The 20,100-nt window shown below is 39.5% G+C and overlaps 1 protein-coding gene across 3 annotated transcripts in view; it reads right to left on the reverse strand.

Annotated features, from left to right (window-relative positions):
* The window catches only part of INPP5F (inositol polyphosphate-5-phosphatase F), an 88,994-nt gene that overhangs the window by 8,326 nt on the left and 60,568 nt on the right, over nt 1-20,100 (reverse strand). The window contains exons 10-15 of one of the 3 annotated variants that reach the window (XM_059899981.1): nt 16,213-16,337; nt 15,358-15,435; nt 14,343-14,463; nt 12,633-12,761; nt 6,691-6,808; nt 4,380-4,578 (exon numbers count right to left, since the gene is read on the reverse strand). In XM_059899981.1, the coding sequence (XP_059755964.1) occupies nt 4,380-4,578; nt 6,691-6,808; nt 12,633-12,761; nt 14,343-14,463; nt 15,358-15,435; nt 16,213-16,337 (770 nt within the window). Of the gene's footprint in view, nt 1-4,379; nt 4,579-6,690; nt 6,809-7,290; nt 7,355-12,632; nt 12,762-14,342; nt 14,464-15,357; nt 15,436-16,212; nt 16,338-20,100 lie in introns of those variants that run through there. The other 2 variants (XM_059899982.1, XM_059899983.1) reach the window with 2 other exon arrangements.

Here is a 20,100-nt window from a genome sequence, read left to right on the forward strand (position 1 = left end):
ATTTTTACCGACGTATAAGCTGCAGTAAATACTTAATTTCCCTCCCCGCCACCCTCCGCCCCATTTAAACAGAAAAAAACCCAGAAAACAAAAAACCCACACTTTTTTTTTTTTTTTTTAACACGGACAAGAAAAACAAGAAGCCCCCTTTCAGGGCTCCCCACCCCCGCGCCTGCAGCTGGGAAGTGGGCGCTGCGCTACTCGCTTTTCTCTTCCCACCAGTCAGGCATCCCCTCCTTCCACACGATGAACACGAACACAGCCAGCACCACATGCAGCCCCACCACCGCGACAATGGTCGCGTAAAAGCCACTGTCATCAGGCGACATTAACAGGAGGCTTTGGAAAAGCAGTAATTTACAGGAAAAATACAACCCCACGGGAACTTTAACCATAAGTCCTGCAAAAAGGAGAAAAATCTTGAAAGTCGTCGCCAGGCTGCCGCCTTCGGGCTTGGGCTCGGCAGCGTTGCCGGCGGCACTGCCCGTGGCGTTCGCCTGCCGCTGGGCGGTCGGAGGAGGCCGGTGGGAGCGCGGCATCCCGTCAGTCCGTCCGTCCGTCCGTCCGTCCACGAGTCGAAGCTCAGTCAGAGCCACCAGCAGCAGAGCTAACACCTGCAGCGACTGCGCCGACTGCGGCAACTGCAGCGCGGCCGCGTCGGGTCACTCCCAGAACCTCAGCCCGCTTCCGCCGCCCGCCTCCGCCGCCCGCCTCCGCCGCGGCGCGCGCCCAGTGCACATGCGCGGCCGGTCCGGCACCGCCCTCGCCGCGAGCAAGGCGGGTTCCCGGGCCGGCGGAGAGGGGCGCCGAGGTGGCCGCGGGCTCTGGTCCCCCAGCCCGGCTCCCGTGAGAGCGCACGCACGCCTTTGCGAAGGGCCATCCCTGCCGGCCGGAGGGCTGCTAGCGGGCGGGCTGCAGCGCGCCTCACTAGTCCACTAACGCGGGTGCAAGTGGTCATGTGCTCTCGGTGTAAGAAAAAGTGAGTCCGAGTTGGACAAAATAAAGAGTTGGCTTTGTGCTGATGCTGAAGGGCACCTGGACGGTACCGCCGATTTCCCGTCACATTAAAGATTCCTCCCCCGGCCGCAGCGCGCCAGGCGGCGCTTAGCGGCTGTCATTCAAGTCAGCTTTCGCTGAAGCCGCTGCGGCCGCTTGGAAGGGAAAGGACACAGAACGGCCCGAGAGGTCTGATCTGTATGCGCCAGGGGCTGTCCGCGGGGAATAAACTGAGCTGTGCTCAGGGTTTAACAGAAAAAGGCTCGGGGCCGGGGGTGGGCACCGGGTAAGCACGAAGGAGGGCAGAAACCAAGCAAACGGCACAAAGCTGTGCTGGACAGTTCCAGCTGGGGTGCTGGGAGGTAACGAAAAAGGGAACGGCAGCCATTCTTGCTGAGCTGCACAGGACGGAGCATTTGTAACTTTTTCCGCCAGGTATTTAAACAGGGCGGTGATTGCAGTGAAGTGAGTGAGGCACTGGTCCCTGGTGCAAAATTTAAGGGGATGCCAAAAAAACCTCAGCCATCAAGGTAAGTTTTTAGTGCAATATTTTTAAAAAATCAAAATTAATGCAAACATATCATGATAAACAAAACATCAACATTTCAAATAAAGATAGGATCTGACCCTGCAACCTGTACAACCCTGTCTCACTTGCCTCACCCTAATCCCAGCCCTGGTTCCTGTACAACTTTATTTACAAAAACATGTAGCCCAATTCAACAACAAGAAGACACACAAGCCAATTTTTTAAATGAGCAAAGGATTTGAATAGACATTTTTCTAAGGAAAACATACAAATGCCCAACAAGCACAAGAAAAACAAATGCTCAACATCATGTGTCACTAGGGAATTGCAAATCAAAACCACAATGTGATACTACTTCACACCCCCTAGGATGACTACAATAAAAAACCATGGAAAACAAGTGTTGGTGAGGACATGGAAAAACTGGAACCCTCCTACATTACTGGTAGGAATGTAAAATGGTGGAGCCACTGTGGAAAATAGTTTGGTGGTTTCTCAAAAGTTAAGCATAGAATTATATGTGGCCTGGCAATTTCCCCTCCTAGGTATACACCCAAAAGAAAAACAGGTGCTCAAACAAAAACTTGTGCATGAGTATTCACAGCATCACTATTTACAACAGAATAGCCAGAAGGTGGAAACATAAATGCCCAAAGGAAGACTGAATAAACAAAATGTGATCTATCCATACAATAAAATACTATTCAGCCATAAAAAGGAATGAAGTTCTGATACATGCCACAACGCCCATGAGCCATGAAAACATTATGCTAAGTGAATGAAGCCAGTCACAAAGGCCACATATTACATGATTACATTTATATAAAGTGTCCAGAATACACGAGTCCAGAGAGATAGAAGTATCAATAGATCAGTGGTTGCTTAGGGGGTGAGGGTGGGGATAGAGTATGCGGATTCTCTTTGTGGTGATAAAAATGTTCTAAAACTGACCAAAGTGATGGTTGCACAACTCTGTGAATATTCTAAAAACCACTGAATTGTACGCTTTAAATGGGCGAATTATATGCTATATGAATAACATCTTGATAAAGGTGTTTTTAAAAACCACACACACAGCCTGAGGCAGACAGGTGCTGACGGCTGAAGCCCACAAGCTCAAGGGGCTGAACTCACTGCTGGCTGTCTGGGGACCTGAGCCCCCCAAGCCATTCCCAGAGCTATCTCTTGCTGTCCTCCACCAGGGGCTGCCTGTTCTGGGTCCACATCTCTGGCTCAGTAGACGGACTGTACAAAGGCTCTATAGCAAACTCAGAGAGCCAAAGAGCAGGTTTCCAAACATCTCCCTTCAAGAGAAAGGGAAAACTATCCACCACCTGGAAAATCTTTAAGCCTTGCAAATGAAGATAAATATCAGTAGCAAATTTAAAGAAATCTTAGAAGTGTTAGAAAGGATGATAACCACAAAGTATCTCTAATAAGAAGGACAGTTCTAGGGACTTCCCTGGTGGCGCAGTGGTTAAGAATCCGCCTGCCAATGCAGGGGACACGGGTTCGAGCCCTGGTCCGGGAATATCCCACATGCCCCAAAGCAACTAAGTCTGTGCGCCACAACTACTGAGCCTGCACTCTAGAGCCCGCGCGCCTAGAGCCCGTGCTCTGCAACAAGAGAAGCCACCCAATGAGAAGCCTGCGCACCACAACGAAGAGCAGCGCCCACTCGCTGCAACTAGAGAAAATCCCGCACGCAGCAACGAAGACCCGACGCAGCCAAAAATAAAATTAAAAAAAACCCAAAACACTTGATCTAAGGAAAATGAGATTGACAATCACGACACCTTCAAAAAAGTGAAGTGCAAAGTTAAAACTCAAGCAAAATGCAGATGTGATACCTGCAGTTATTTCTGAATGGGAATTAAAAGTACTACCTTTTGGGAGTTTTTGTTTGTTTCGTGCTGCATTAAGTTGGACTGCTATTTTAAAAACAACAACTAACGTACATGAATAAAAATTTTTTACCAAATGGCTTATAAGAGCACAGAAATTTTCTGCTCAGTAGTGAGTGAGGAAAACCTCATTTTTAAGAGTACAAAAATTGCATCCATACATATAATACTAACTATCAAAGTGAAATAATCCATGGAATTAAAGTCACGGAAGGTTTCCCTATGAACCTACAGTCAATGTTGCCTTTTACTCATTTTAATATATGTATACTACCTTGCGTCCTATTGTTCTTTCAAGCTTATTTTATGCCCCTTTTATTAAAAACATATGAAATGTAAAATAAAATCTAAATAGAGCCTTTTATTCTCAGAGCTTGGTCTAGAATTTTCTGAAGTGTTTCTGATTCGTAATATTGAAAATTATAATTTTAGATTTTAGCCTGAAAGCAAGCATTCAATCTGGTGGATAAATTTGGATCCTGCCATTCAGTTGGTATTTTAAAGAACCACTTGAAACTGGATGGTTTTTGTTTAAAAAAGAACGTTAAGTATTAGTTGGCCTATTTATTTTATGAAAGACCAGGACCACTTTACAACCCAAAGTAACTAGCATCATTAAACCTCTTGGTACACTCACTTTTGTGCATTAATACAATAAACCTAGATTCTGGGGCATGGAGTGGGGTTGGGGGCAGGGGAGAACTCACAAAACAAGCTTTGAACTGTAGTTTCACAATCTGGGTTTTTAAAAAATCAAATATTGCTAGTGCCCCCTTAATTTTATGGCCAAGGTGAGTGCCTTAGCTTGCCTTAGTACCAGCCATGTATTTGAGAACCGCCATGAACTGTGCATCCATGCCCACAGCGCTATGGGCAATTGCTAGCAATAATTAGGACAAATTAGCAGCATCAGAAAGCACGTTAGTTACCAGGACACCACTCCAACTCACCTGGGGTCACAGTCAATGAGGGCCCAGCCCCCATGGAACTTTTCATTATCAGGCAGCAGTAACTTCATGTAACTTTGTAAGAGTTGACTAATTAGTTCCTGGTGGCTTCTCTGATTTTCCTTATGCAAAGCTTCATGCTCTTTCTCCTTGGTAAATATGGAATAAAGATCTTCTGTCACTGGAATGCCTTGCATCAAATCTAGAGTAGAAAGTGTTAATATCTATCATCTTCTTGGTTTACTAATGCATTTTTAAAAAGCAAAAGAGAATACAAGACCTAAAATAATAAGACTCATTAAAAAAACATAGGCATAAATCTCTGTGACCCTGAACTAGGCATGGTTTTCTTTAGCTATGAAACTAAAATCACAAGCCACAAAAGAAAAAACATAGTCAAACTGGACACCATCAAAATTAAAAACTTTTGTGTCTCAAAGGACAATGTCATGAAAATTAAAAGGCAACCCACAGAATAGGAGCGAATATTTAAAAATCATCTATCTGATCAGGGACCTGTATCCAAGAATATATAAAGAATTCCAAAAAAGAATTCCAAAAAAGACAAATAAGCCAATTTTAAAATGGGCAAAGGAACTGAACAGACAAGCTAACTTCTTCCTGGTACAGCATGCAGCTCAAGGCTTAACAGAATCATTGTAATCCCATTCCCTATGCTTGTTTGGGACTGCAAGACTGGAGGAGGCTTCTGGGAGAGATCTGCCAACCACTGGCCCTTTACAGGGAAGCAGTAAGCCCAGACCGCTACTGGCCCCTCTCTCTTAAACTTGAAAAGATGCAGCTTCAGGGTTAGGATGAAGCCGATGTGACTGATCGTCAATATGAGAGAGGAACAGAACATGCCTCCTCAATGGCATAACTGAGGCGCTAGATCAACCAACAGAAAGAAAGGCATCTTATTTTTCCTCGAATAAACTGCTAAAATCCAATTTTCCTATCAGCATGCACCCTATGTGTGGCAAATGAACCAAACTTAATTACACCAGACTTCTCAAATTCCTCAATTGTCTATGCATAGGCCCTACTACTTCATGTATAATAAATAATCAGGTTAAAAAAATAGGATTTAAAAAATATTCTTAGAGACCATATGACAAGCTGTTACATTTGATTCTAATCCAGAATACTCTACATTTACTTTAATCCTAAAAGGTAATACTTTCATGAAAACTGAAGTTAAAATATGCCAAGGCATGAATTCCACTGGGCAATCTACCCTCCATTTCTTTTCTTAAATAGTGATAGGAATTGGTTAGGATAATCTCTAAATCTGATACCCTAATACCCTGTTAAATCATGCTTATAAGAAAGGATGCTATATTTGTCCATAGCAAGAACACATGATAAACATTATACGAAGAAAGAAAATCATCGCGTTTTTCTCTCTCAGCCTTGAGTAATGGGAAAACAAATATAATATGGAGTTTTTAGTTGATGAGGTTTTAGGGCACCTTATTCCATACTCCAGGAGCCTCAACCCTGCCTTCTGTCACATGAATAACAAATTGACAAATACGTATGGAAATGAGCGGTTTCTTTTGCTGCTCCAGCCTAAAAAATGTGTCAAACTCTAAACTTGTAGGGACTTCCCTGGTGGTCCAGTGGTTAAGAATTCGCCTTCCAGGGACTTCCCTGGTGGCGCAGTGGATAAGACTACACCTACCCAATGCAGGGGGCCCGGGTTCGATCCCTGGTCAGGGAACTAGATCCCATATGCATGCCACAGCTAAGAGTTCGCATTCCACAACTAAGGAGCCTGCGTGCTGCAACTAAGGAGCCGGCGAGCCGCAACTAAGGAGCCCACCTGCTGCAACTAAGACCCAGTGCAACCAAAACAAACAAACAAATAAATATTAAAAAAAAAAAAAAAAAGAATCCGCCTCCCAGTGCAGGGGACGCGGGTTCAATCTCTGGTTGGGGAACTAAGATCTCACATGACATGGGGCAACTAAGCCTGCACGCCACAACTACTTAGCCCGCACACCACAACTAGAGAGAGAAGCCTGCATGCCGCAAATAGAGAAGCCCGTGCACCGCAACGAAAGATCCTGCATGCCGCAACGAAGGTCCCGCATGCTGCAACTAAGACCCAATGCAGCCAAATAAATAAATAAAATATTAAAAAAAAATTCTAATCTTGTAAAAATTTGATTTATTGGGTAAGATGTTCAACACAGAGACACAAATATACTATACAACATATGAACTATGTTAATGAAGTTAGTTACTGTAAAAGGTTAGTCACAGAAAGAATAACAAATTTGAGAGCGAGAAAGGCATTTATGTTCCTTACCTATAACAGCTTGCCTGTAAGCATCCTTAAATCGATTCAGGTAATACCTATTTGCCGAGTTAACACCATCTTTCATAACTCCTGCTAACTTCCTTTCTCCTGTCCTTGTAAAGTCACCCTGTCAAGGAAAAAGTCACTTTAACAATTTATTCAAACACAAAAATGTTCCTGAAGTCAATGTGGGCTTTTGATTCAAGACTGGAATTCTATAGGGTTTTATAATTTCCAAATAATGTAATTAAAATATCTACTAGTATTTGACTCGGATCCAAGCATGTCAAACAATTAAACATGCTATTGGTGGCATAAAGTCTCCACAGTTAGACTGTGCCTTAAGGTAAAGCCATTCTTGGCAATCTGTAGAATATCTAGAATTTACAGGTCAAAACTTATTATATAATAAACAAAACAACAAAAAGATTTTCAAACCTCCAACTGGTATGATATTCAAAACACACAAATTTCTGATGTGGGAAAATGCAGACAGTTCCCTAGAGCTTATTATAATGGAATTTAACCTGCGTATGTAGTTTTGTGTGTATATATATAGAGAGCATAGGTTTCCATACCTTGCTGCACATTACAATCCCTGTAGAATGATCCAATGAAGATTTAATTGTTTTGTTTCTCTTGGTTTTCACAACAAAGGTGTCAGAGCAAGTCCCTAGAGAGGTAGCGACTTAAACTTAAGGCAAGGAAAGCATAGTCTCTTTCTCCCCCATCCCAACCCCACTATTTCTATCCAAGGCAATCTTGGAAACAAGTCTGGTCCTAAAATTGACAATTTAGGAAGAACATGTTGCCAATTAGGTCATTCGCAGGAAATATTAATTTAGCAACATGAATCTATTATAGAAGAGAGAGACATGAATGCTGCATCCAAAGAATTTTAATATCAAAGGAAAAAAAGTGTTCCTCTTTTTTTTCCAGCTTTGTATAATTGACAAGGAGCATTGTATAAGTTTAAGGTGTATAATGTGATGATTTGATATATGTGTGTGTATATATATAGTACTGTTAACTATAGTCACCATGCTGTACGTTAGATCCCCAGAACTTATAACTGAAAGTTTGTACTCTTTGACCAATATCTCCCATTTTCCCCATCCTCTGGTAACCACCAATCTACTCAATGTTTCTATGAGTTTGACTTTTTAAAATTCCACATATAAGTGAGATCATGCAGTATTTGTCTTTCTCTGTTTGCCTTATTTCACTTAACGTAATGTCCTCAAGGTTCATCCATGTTGCTGCAAATATCAGGATTTTCTTCTTTTTTATGGCTGAATATTCCATTATATATATACACACACATTTTGTATACACAAACACACACACACACATTTTCTTTAGCCATTCATCTGTTGTTTCCAGGTCTTGACTATTATGAATAGTGCTACAATGAACACAGGAGTACAGGTATTTCTGTGACATACTGATTTCATTTTCTTTGGATATATACTCATAAAATAAGATTGCTGGATCATATGGTAACTCCATTTTTAATTTTTTGAGGAACTTCCTTACCATTTTCCACAGTGGCTATGCCAATTTACATTTGCACCAACAATGCACAAGGGTTACCTTTTCTCCCAACACTTGTTATCTCTTGTCTTTTAGATAACACCCATTCCAACAGGTGGGAGGTGATAGCTCACTGTGGTTTTGATTTGCATTTCCCTGATGATTACTGATGTTGAGCACGTTTTTATGTACCTGTTGGCCATTTGTATATCTTCTTTGGAAAAATGGCTGTTCAGGTCCTTTGCCTGTTGTTAAATCAGATTATTTGTTTTTTGCTATTGAGTTGCATTACTTCGTTACATATTTTGGATGTTAACCCTTTCTCAGACATATGGTTTGCAAATATTTTCTCTCATTCCATGGGTTGTCTTTTCATTTTGTTGATTATTTATTTTACTATGCAAAAGCTTTTTTTTTTTGGATGTAGTCCCACTTGTTTATTTTTACTTTTCTTCTTGTGCTTTTGGTGTCACGTCCAAAAAATCATTGCTAAGATCAATGTCATGGAACTTTCCCTATGTTTTCTTGTAGGAGTAAACTAAAGTTTCAGGTTTTACAGTCTTTAATCCATTTTGAGTTAATTTTTGTGAATGGTGTAAGATAGGGGTCCAGTTTAATTATTTTGCATGTGAATATCCAGTTTCCCAACAGCATTAGTGAAGAGACTATCATTTCCCTGATGAATATTCTTGGCTCCCTTGTCAATTATTAATTATTATGTTGACTGATTGTGTGAGTTTATTTCTGGGCTCGCGGTTCTATTCCATTAGTCTATGTGCCTGTTTTTATGCCAGTACTGTTTTGATTACTACAGCTTTGTAATATAGTTTGAAATCAGGAAGTGGGATATCTCCAGTTTTGTTCTTTCTCAGGATTGCTTTGGCTATTAGGGGTCTCTTGTGGTTCCACATGAATTTTAGGATTTTTTTTCTATTTTTGTGGAAAATGCCAATGGAATTTTGATAGAGATTATACTGAATCTGGAGATGGCTTTGGGTAATATTTTAATGTTAATTTTTCCAAGCCATGAACCTGGGCTATCTTCCGTTTATTTGTGCCTTCTTCAATTTCTTTCATCAAGGTCTTACAGTTTTTCGTGTACAGATCTTTCACCTTCTTGGTTAAATTTATTCCTTACTATTTTATTGTTTTTGATGCTACTGTAAATGGGATTATTTTATTTCTTTTTTAGATAATCTCAATTAGTGTATAGAAACGACAGATTTTGGTAGGTTGATTTTGTATCCTGCAACTTTACTGAATTCATTTATTAGTTCTAATAGTTTTCTGGTGGAGTCTTTAGGATTTTCTATATAAGGTTGACCCTTTAACAATGTGGAGGTTAATCTCTGTATAACTTATAGTCGGCTTTCTGTATCCACATTTCCTCCACATCCAGGGATTCAACCAACCACAGACTGTGTAGTATTGCAGTATTTACAATTGAAAAATATCCACATATAAAGTGGACCCGTGTAATTCAAACCCATGTTGTTCAAAGGTCAACTGCATAAGAACACACCACCTGCAAATCAAGACAATGTAACTTCTTCCCTTCCAATTTGGATGCTTTTTCTTTCTTTCTCTTGCCTGATTGCTCTGGCTAGGACTTCCAGCACTTTGATGAATAGGAGTGGTGAAAGTGAGCACCTTTGTCTTGTTCCTGATCTGAGAGGAAAGCTTTCAGTTTTCACCACTGGGTGAAAGGATTTTGAATTTTGTCGAATGCTTTTTTTTTGCATCTATTGAGATGATCATATGATTTTTGTCTTTCATTCTATTGATGTGGTGTAACACATTTATTGATTTTCAAATTCTGAACCAGGGATAAGTCCCTCTTCCTCATGGAATATGATCCCTTTAATGAGCTGCTGAATTTGGTTTGTTGGTATTTTTTTTAAATTAATTAATTAATTTATTTATTTATGGCTGTGTTGGGTCTTCGTTTCTGTGCGAGGGCTTTCTCTAGTTGTGGCAAGTGGGGCCCACTCTTCGTCACGGTGCGTGGGCCTCTCATTATCGTGGCCTCTCTTGTTGTGGAGCACAGGCTCCAGACGCGCAGGCTCAGTAGTTGTGGCTCACGGGCCTAGTTGCTCCGCGGCATGTGGGATCTTCCCAGACCAGGACTCGAACCCATGTCCCCTGCATTGGCAGGCAGATTCTCAACCACTGCGCCACCAGGGAAGCCCCGGTTTGTTGGTATTTTGTTGAGAATTGTTGTATCTATAATAATCAGGGACATGGGCCCAGAGTTTTCTTGTTGTGTCTTTATCTAGCTTATGTATCAGGGCCTCATAGAAATAGTTTGGAAGTGTTCCCTCTTCTATTTTTTGAAAAGAGTTTGAAAAGGACTGGTATTAATTCTTCTTTAAGTGTTTGTAGAATTCACCAGTGAAACCACCTAGTCCTGGGCTTTTCTTAGTTGGGAGCTTTTTGATTACTGATTCGATCTCCTTACTCACTGGTCTATTCAGATTTTCTGTTTCTTCATGATTCAGTCTTGTAGGTTATATGTTTCTAGGAGTTTATCCATTTCCTCTAAATTGTTCAATTTGTTGGTATATGCCTATTCATAGTAGTCTCATAATCCTATGTATTTCTGTGGTATCAGTTGTAATATCTCTTTCATTTATAATTTTGAGTTCTCTCTCTTTTTTCCTTGGTTAGCCTAGCTAAGAGTTTGTCAATTTTGTTTATCTCTTCAAAACAGCCAACTTTTAACTTTGTTGATCTTTTCTATTGTTTTTCTATTTTCTATTTCACTTATTTCTGTTCTAATCTTTATTACTTCCTTCCTCTTGCCAACTTTAGGCTTAGTTTCTTCTTCTTTTTCTAGTTCCTTTAGGTTTGTTAGGTTGAGATCTTCCTTTTTTCTTAATATAGGCATTTATAGCTATAAATTTTCCTTTTAGAACTGCTTTTGCTGTGTCCCATAAATTTTGGTATGCTGTGTTTCCAGTTTAATTTGTTTCAAGATATTTTTTGATTTCCCTTTTGATTTCTTCTTTGATCCATCTGTTGTTCAGAAGTATGTTAATTGCCACATATTTGTGAATTTTCCAATTTTCCTCCTGTTAACTGATTTCTAGTTTCATACCACTGTGCTCAGAAAAGAAATGTGATATAATTTCTATCTTCTTGAAGTTGCTGAGACTTGTTTTGTGGCCTAACATATAATCTATCCTGGAGACTGTTTCGTTTGTGCTTCTGAAAAATGTGTATTCTACTGTTGGTGGATGGAATGTTCTGTATGTCTGTTAGCTCCATAGGGTCTATAGTGTTGTTCAAATTCGTTGTTTCTTTATTGATTTTCTGCCTGGATAATCCATCAATTGTTGAGAGTGGGCTATTAAAGTCCCCTACTATTATTGTAATGCTGTTTATTTCTCATTTTAGTTTTATTAGTATTTGTATTATATATTTAGGTGCTCTGACGTTGAGTGCATAAGTAGTACTTCTCTTTAAACAATAACTTGCACAAGGATTTCTAAAGTTCAGTTTCCTTAATTAACAAAAAGCTTTTTGACATTCATCCCCCAACTAAAAGATGGATAATCTGATGCTTGTTGAGCTCTCGATGGTACAATTTGTTATAACAAATATCCTGGGGTGAACTATTACCTTGAAGGAAAATTAACATAAACCTAATTTAAGCTAATTCAACCACCTCCTATTGCCCACAGAGGGAGTATTTAGTGACCAGTGATTACAGTTTACGTTTACATTAAATTCTGTGAAGATCAGCTTGGTAGGATCCTCAAAAGACTTTATGTATAACAATCACAAAAAGATAATAAAACTTTTCTTCAACATTTACTATGTGTCAGGGAATGGTCTAAGCTCTAACATGTTATTAACTCATATAATCCCATGCCAATTTTTTGAAGTGGGCCTAGTATTATTCCTGTTTTACAAATGAAGAGACAGAGAAGTTAAGTGACTTGCCCATAGTCACAGAGCTAGTAAGAGGCAGGGTTGGGATTCAAGTTCAGAGGAGGCAAATTATACCAGGGACCCAAATCCCACCAACATAGACATGTTTTATTTTGTCTGTATAAAGTTTTAACCATTATACATAAAATTCCAACTTTCCGAACTCCCTTGAAAACTGGGAGGTCTAGCAACACTGGGCCTCCATCCCCATTAGGAAGTAGCAGAACAGCACCTTCCTAAGACAACATATGCTCTTCCTCAGGTCCACACAGCCCATCTCTCCCTTTAATCTAATGGGTCACATTACCTGGCATCTGCAGAATTTGAACGTGTGACCCCTGCCTTACCCAAACATTCCAGAAAGGAGTCAACTACATACACCTACCACCTGAAACCCATGTACTTTTCTCTCAAAAATCAAGTTGGTTTTAAACTATACCCTGTGTCCCACATAATACACACAGATGCTGGCTGCAGGTACTTACCTTCAGGGCAGCTGTCCCAGCATACTGTCTGCTAATGGAGTCACCATTGTTGGCCCACATTATCTGATAAATTCGATTGCATTTCACCGGTAGTGGCTGCTCGGGGGGCATCACACCTAATTTTTTCAGCTAAAATTAATACATTGGTAGATTAACTGCATATAAGCCAGGACACTATAGCATAAAATATATACTGCAGAGAAAGGAAGCATATGCATGTACAATTTAGGACCCTTAAATTTAAAAAAATGATGTTTTCAGACTTTTTCAAAATTAAGCACCACTTGAAAGATAGCTTTATGAATTGCTACATCTGAATAAATAGAAAAATTTATACTGTTTTGCTGTAATTTTTAATGTGTAGACTCATACTATTATATTTTGTCTTTCTTTTAAATTTGGCTATGAAGTGAAACTAACCATCAAAAAATCATATAGAAACAACAATAACATTAATAGTAGCAGAGCAGTAAGTGCCCAATAAATGTTAAGTCTGGTGCCACATTCTAAGAGCTTTTTTTTTTTTAATAAATTTATTTTATTTTTGGCTACATTAGGTCTTCGTTGCTACTCATGGGCTTTCTCTATTTGTGGTGAGCAGGGGCTACTCTTCATTGCGGTGCGTGGGCTTCTCATTGCAGTGGCTTCTCTTGTTGCAGAGCATGGGCTCTAGGCATGCGGGCTTCAGTAGTTGCGGCACGTGGGCTCAGTAGTTGTGGCTTGTGGGCTCTAGAGCGCAGGCTCAGTAGTTGTGGTGCATGGGCTTAGTTGCTCCATGGCATGTGGGATCTTCCTGGACCAGGGCTCGAACCCGTGTCCCCTGCATTGGCAGGCAGATTCTTAACCACTGCGCCACCAGGGAAGTTCGAGCTTTTTAAAATAAATTATCTCATTTACTCCTCATAACCACCCTATGCAATCAATACTCTTATTACCCCCATCTATAGATGAGGAGATAGAAGTTTGGAGAGGTTGAATTCTTTGCATGGGGTCAACACCTTGTATGTGCTAGGGCCAGGGCTTGATCTCCAAAGCCTGGCTGCTTCAATGCGACAATAGAAGGCATCCCCAAAGGATAGTCACAAGGTTCTATCAGGAGAAAAGAACATGCTAGGAATGTCAACCTTGGGAATTCATTACCCAGGTGTTACAGGGCTGAAAGATCTAAAAGGGGACACTGAGGTAAGAGATATAATGACTCCAGGAAACAGCAGGGTTGGGGCACAAAGGGAAGAGGCTGGTTCTGTGGTGCCAGAGGAACCAAAGCCACAGAGAGGGTGCTGATGATGGGAATATAACACAGGTGAAGAAACTTGTCCCCTTGTCCTCCTCCAGCCTCCTGGTTTTCCTTTAATGCTCTCTATTGGCAGAGCCTGACATGGAACCAGCTAGTTAAGCAGAAAGGTGGTGTGCAGACCCCACGCCCCAAATACAGAAGCGAGCGTTTGGAGCTGAGAGGAAAAGGTAGATGACTACACAGTGCCACCCAGTACAATTTTAAATGCTGGGCCTCACATTTTGGAAATGAGTACTTAAGAAAAGGCCACTTGATTCAACTGATTTCTAGGAAAGGCTGTACTTTCCAGGTTTTAAAGCAACAAGGATGTTTGCATGCTGTAAATGTTCTATGGAACAAAGATTTTAGTTACTGGTTTACATGTGAAAAAAAATTAAAACTGAACATTTACAATCCAGTGGACTCCAAATTACCTGCTGTTCCATGACCACTCGTGCAATGGCAGCTTGGACCACATTGGTGCGATCCAGGCAGTCCATGCAGTTAACTCGAAAAATCCCTTCTTGTTTACATATTACTCCAGCTTGATCAACCCTTTTCAAAAACAGTATGGAATTACTTTACAATATGAAATACTTTAAAATTTTCAAAACCCACAATTCTTCACAGTATAATAATAACAACAGCAACATTGGTCATCAATTTGCTTAGAATATTATTATGTGGCAGGCATTACTGAGACCTTTGTAGACGTTATTGTTAATTTACACAATAACTCGACAAGGAAGATATTATCTCCATTTTTGGGGAAAAAAACAGGTACAGGGAGAGTGACTTGCCTGATTCACACAACGACTAGGCAGAGCTGACACAACCCCTAGTTATGCTTTTCTACACATTTAAAACCAGAAGGCACTTTAAAACACCATCCTGTTCCTCCTTTTTGACTTCAAGTAGAAATGCATCTAAATTAGCTTGAACAGACTAATTCACTGTATCACCCAGTGAGAAGTCATGCAGCATGCCTCACTCATCTAACTTCTCTAGCCACCTGTGGCCTTAAAATCTAATCAAATGTTCTCTCCTGTCCTTTAAGCCAACTTCTTCCTACATCTCCCCTGAAGAATCAACTTCCTTCTCTGATAATTTTTAAATGTCTCAAAACTGGGACCAAATACCTCTAAACCTTCCTTCCCATGTTAGGGACCAAGAAGAAATGTAGATCATGGAGCGTTAGAAGGAATTAAAGAATAGTCACAGAGCACTTCACTCCATTTTGCTGACCACCTGACACCTTTACCCTGTTCAAAGCTAACAATGCCTAATGACTCACACGCTTTTGAAAAGGAGAATAGGAATTGGGAAGCAAAACAAGAAAAACAAAAATCCTTTCTCAGCCTATTATTTTAACACTTAGTGGTACTAGACAAATACATATGATTTCACAGACCAAGAGTCTGTCAAACTGATTTCTTACGAAATACCTACCAACACCACTTCATGTCAAGAATAATGTCATAAATGGCATCTGTTAGTGTTTGAACATTCTCAAACTTCATTCCTCGGCTAAAATACATGCCAAAAGGAAAAAAAAAAACTTTAATAATTTTTTTAAGCTTAAGATATGATATCTAAGGTTATTTGGAAAAATGAAAGAAAATTATTACTATAAATATGAGAATAACACTACTTTAAATAGGCAATTACATAAATATTTATAACTAATTTTCATTATGAAAGAAAATATGCTTAAGAATACACTGAAACATATCACAGCCATCAGAAGCTTCTTTCCCCACCAAAATTTTCAATACCTAGGTAAATGAACCCACATTAGAGTCAGAATTATGACAGAAGAAATTTGCTTTCAGAATACACACAAGTTAAAATTACCATCAAAATGACTGTTGTTTTTCCAGAGCAAACTCTAGTGGGGTTATCCCAAGGGAGAGCAGTATTACTAACAGTATAAAGATGAGCCAGCAGGATGAGTTTTAAGTAAGGGAACACTGTTACTCCTGCCAGGCTCAAACTCAAGCAGAAAGGAAACGTTCCAGAAATTCTTTAACTGAAGGATAAAAGGAAAAAAGGAACTCTAAGTCTCCAAGTCATTTTGGAACAAAAAGGCTGTAAATATTTCAGGAAGAATTAACTTACATTTTTAGGCAAAATAAAACCCGTATGAAAATGGAACTAAGTAAACAAATGATAGTCCTTTCCTTTCTAACAATGAGGAGAACAAGATTTTCTTCCCAATAAAGAGAAGAAAAACTAAGGTCCCTGTGGCAGTGTCTACCACAAGCATTGGAACTGATCAAAACTCATCTCAGGAAGCCATCTTACCAGTGCTCATGGAAGTCAAATGAAACGTAAGTGAGGTGTGAGTTGTTAAAGAGCAACACCTGTTTCAGGTAAGCATCGCCAATTATCTTCTCCCTTCCTGCCTGGTCTACCAAATTAATAATAACCTGTGAGAGTAAAGAAAAGGAAAAAATTTACTTTAATCAGACATTAGACTCATGATTTTTACTGAATTTATTTAGAATTATGTTTTAGAAATAATTTATAGCCAGGCTCAGAAATTAATCCACTCAAGCATCAATTTTTTTTCCCTATAAAATTAGATTTTCATTTGTTACATTTAGGTTTATGAGAATTTACATCAATGGCATGAATAGCTTTTTTACACATTATACATTTGCAATAACCTCTTAGAATATATAATGAAAACAAATTATAATAGCAGGTATTTTAAATCTCTAGAATAATTTTTAAAGAAATATACAAGACCTGCATACTGGACACTATGAAGCTTTGCTGAAACATATAAAAGAAAACCTGAATAAATGGAGAGACACACCATGGTGCTAGATGGCAAGATTCAATATTGTAAAGATGTCAAGTCTCCCTAGGTTAATCTATATACTCAACAATCCCAATCAAAATTCAATCAGGATCTTTTTACAGACTTGGAAAGTTAATTCTAAAGTTTATCTGGAAGAGTGAATAATACAGGAAAATATATGAACACTAATAATAATAAAGGACTCGTCCCGTTGGAGAGCAAAACATACTTTAAATGTATAGTGATTAAAACTGTGGTACCAGTACAGAAAAATGAATGACTCAACAAAACAGGACAGATGGCCTAGAGACAGACGTATGTACACTGAGGAATCTAAGCGATGGTTACATCATTCTGAGAGAAATATGGACTATACTATATGTGGACTACATATGGACTATACTATAGTGGTGTACTACAAATGTTATTGGGATAACTGTTTACATGGGGGGAACTTAAGTTAGCCCTCTACACTTCATTATACACAAAATAAATTCTAGATGCATTAATGATCTAAATATTTTTTCTTCAAGTTATAAGAAAGCTAGACGAAATGTTGGGATGATTTTTCCCTAATTGAAGGATGGCACATGACCTTCTAAGCGTAACAAAAACCAGAGAGCGTAAAGAAAAGATGGACAGATGTGACAACATAAAAATATAAAACCTCTGTGACAGTATAAGCAAAGGTTAAAAAAAAATAAAGGACTACCTAGGGGAATATACCTGCAACATAAAAACCATTAATATATAAAGAGTGTTATAAATTCAGTAAGGAAAAAAATGGGTAAAGGATACAGAGGCTATTCACAAGAGAAGATAAACAAATAGCCAATAAACATGAGACTACAACTTTAAAGAAATGTAAATTTTAAAACAGAAAACCAGTTTTCACCTATAGACAGGTAAAAGCTGAACACTAAATACAGACAGCATTAGTGAGTATATGGGGTAATGGGCACTGGCTCCCACTGTTACTGAGAGTGTAAACTGGTGTGATCTTTTTGGAAGCAACTGAGTGGTAGGTATCAACCTAAAAGAAATGTAATGTTTGATCCAGCCATTTCACCTCTAGAACTTTATAAAGCACACAAGTGTTCCAAAATACATAAAGGATGTTTTCTGGAGAATTTTAGAATAGCAAAAACTATATCCTAAAGGTCCACCAATGGAGAAATGGTTAAATAATAGCCATGAGCTATTAAGTGAAAATAGTTGCAGAATAGTGTATATCCCATAGCTTATAGCCCTCTTTTGACTTAAATTTTAAATGTGTATATATGCATGTGTCAAGATGTTTTTTGCTGCAAATGACAAATTACTGACTCAAATCTCAGAATGGAAATCTGTTCTGAACCTCAGAAGTCGAGGTTGCATGGTTCCAGAACTGCTTCATTCAATGGTGACCAAAACCAGCTCTATCTTTTTGTTCTGCCATCCTCGGCATATTAGTCAATACTCAGGCTAATGACCTAGCCTTGACACAGCTGCAGCAGTACCAATCAAATCCAGACACAACCACCACAGAGGGACTGACTGTGGGTTCCTGTTATCTCTTATTTATTTATTTATTGTTTCTGGCTGCGTTGGGTCTTTGTTGCTGCTTCGTTGCTTTTCTCTAGTTGCAGCGAGCGGGGGCTACTCTTCGTTGTGGTGCGCGGGCTTCTCATTGCGGTGGCCTCTCTTGTTGCGGAGCACGGGCTCTAGGCACGCGGGCTTCAGTAGTTGTGGCTCGTGGGCTCAGTAGTTGTGGCTCGAGGGCGCTAGAGCGCAGGCTCAGTAGTTGTGGCGAAGAGGCTTAGTTGCTCCGCAGCATGTGGGATCTTCCCGGGCCAGGGCTCGAACTCGTGTCCCCTGCATTGGCAGGCGGATTCTTAACCACTGCGCCACCAGGGAAGCCCTGTATCTCTTTTTATTAGAGCAGGAAATCTTGCCCAGAGCCTCCCAGCAGACTTCCCTTCACATCAGACCTCGTTGGCCAAAGTGCCAAGAACATACACAGGCCCACGCCTATACCAATCGCAGGCAAGAGCAACAGTAGTGACACCATGACTGAGTCACACCGACCGAAGGCCCACCTCCCAGAGAGCAATTACCCAGAGGATGAGGGTGGATAAAAGAACACTCTTGGGGTACTGTTAGAAAGGAACAAGTGTCTGCTCAGTACACACGTCTATAAAGTTGATGTGTATGATGTGTACAAACAGGTTGTGAAAGTCAACAGGGAGCAGGAATGAGGGCGGCGAGGAGGTTATTTCTTCTACTTCCTTTACATACCTCAGTATTACTTCAATTTTTACAGTGATTATGTGTTACATTTAAATTATGGTTTATTCTCTTCAATGCTACTTATAATTACACATATTGCGAATACATGAAATTTATTCACATTGTAAAAAAATTCAAACGTGGATAAAGGTCACAGCCTTCCTGACCACAACCTAAGTCCACAGCCTTCCCTGAAGGTAACTCCCACTACAAGTTTGATGTGTACCCTTTCAGGCCACCTAAGTGCGTTCCTATATAAATGTGCATGCCATATGTAGGTGAGAACACACATTATACGGAAGAGAATTACATATGACACAGTTTTGTTTTGTGGGATTTTTTAAATGGTAACATGCCATATGCTGTTACGCAGTTTTTCTCACTCCACTATATGAGTTTAAGATCTTTTCACGTTAGTACACACAGATGTACCTCATCATTTTTAAGCATTTGTATTCAGCACTTTAGATATGCTGTACTTTATTTACCCATTGACCTCCTGATGAACAATTAGGGTTTTTTTATGCTGCAATAAAGGAGGCTTATACATGCCTCCTTGATTGAACACATGTTTCTCTCAGGGAGATTTAAATTTTTTGTGTTGTATTGGAGTTCCAGTTGCTCCACATCCTTGACAAAACTTGTACTTACCACCATTTTTATTTTAGTCATTCTGGTTTTGTGAATGGTGGTTTTAGTTTGCATTGCCCTGATGATTAACGACGTGGAGCACCTTTTCATGTTTATCGGCCTTTGGACATCTTTTTTCATGAAGAATCTGCTCAAGTCTTTTGTCCAATTTTCTTTTGGGTTGTACACCTTTTTTATGGATTTATAGGAGTTTTTAATGTACTCTAGATAAAAGTCCTTTGTCATATATATGTCTTCTCCCGCTTTGTGAATTGCCTTTCCATTCTCTTAATGGTGCCTTTTAATAATCAGAAGTTTTTTTATTTTAGTGAAGTCAAATTTATCAATTTTTTCATTATGGTTGGTGCTTAAGTCCTATTTAATTTTAATAAATAGTATTTATAATGTATAGTAGTATTTTAATATTCAAAATATTTGATAATTCAATAAAGTTTCAGTAAATAATAAAGTTTTAATAAAAATTAAAC

The sequence above is a fragment of the Balaenoptera ricei genome, chromosome 16, assembly GCF_028023285.1.
Source record: "Balaenoptera ricei isolate mBalRic1 chromosome 16, mBalRic1.hap2, whole genome shotgun sequence".
Lineage (NCBI taxonomy): Eukaryota > Metazoa > Chordata > Mammalia > Artiodactyla > Balaenopteridae > Balaenoptera > Balaenoptera ricei.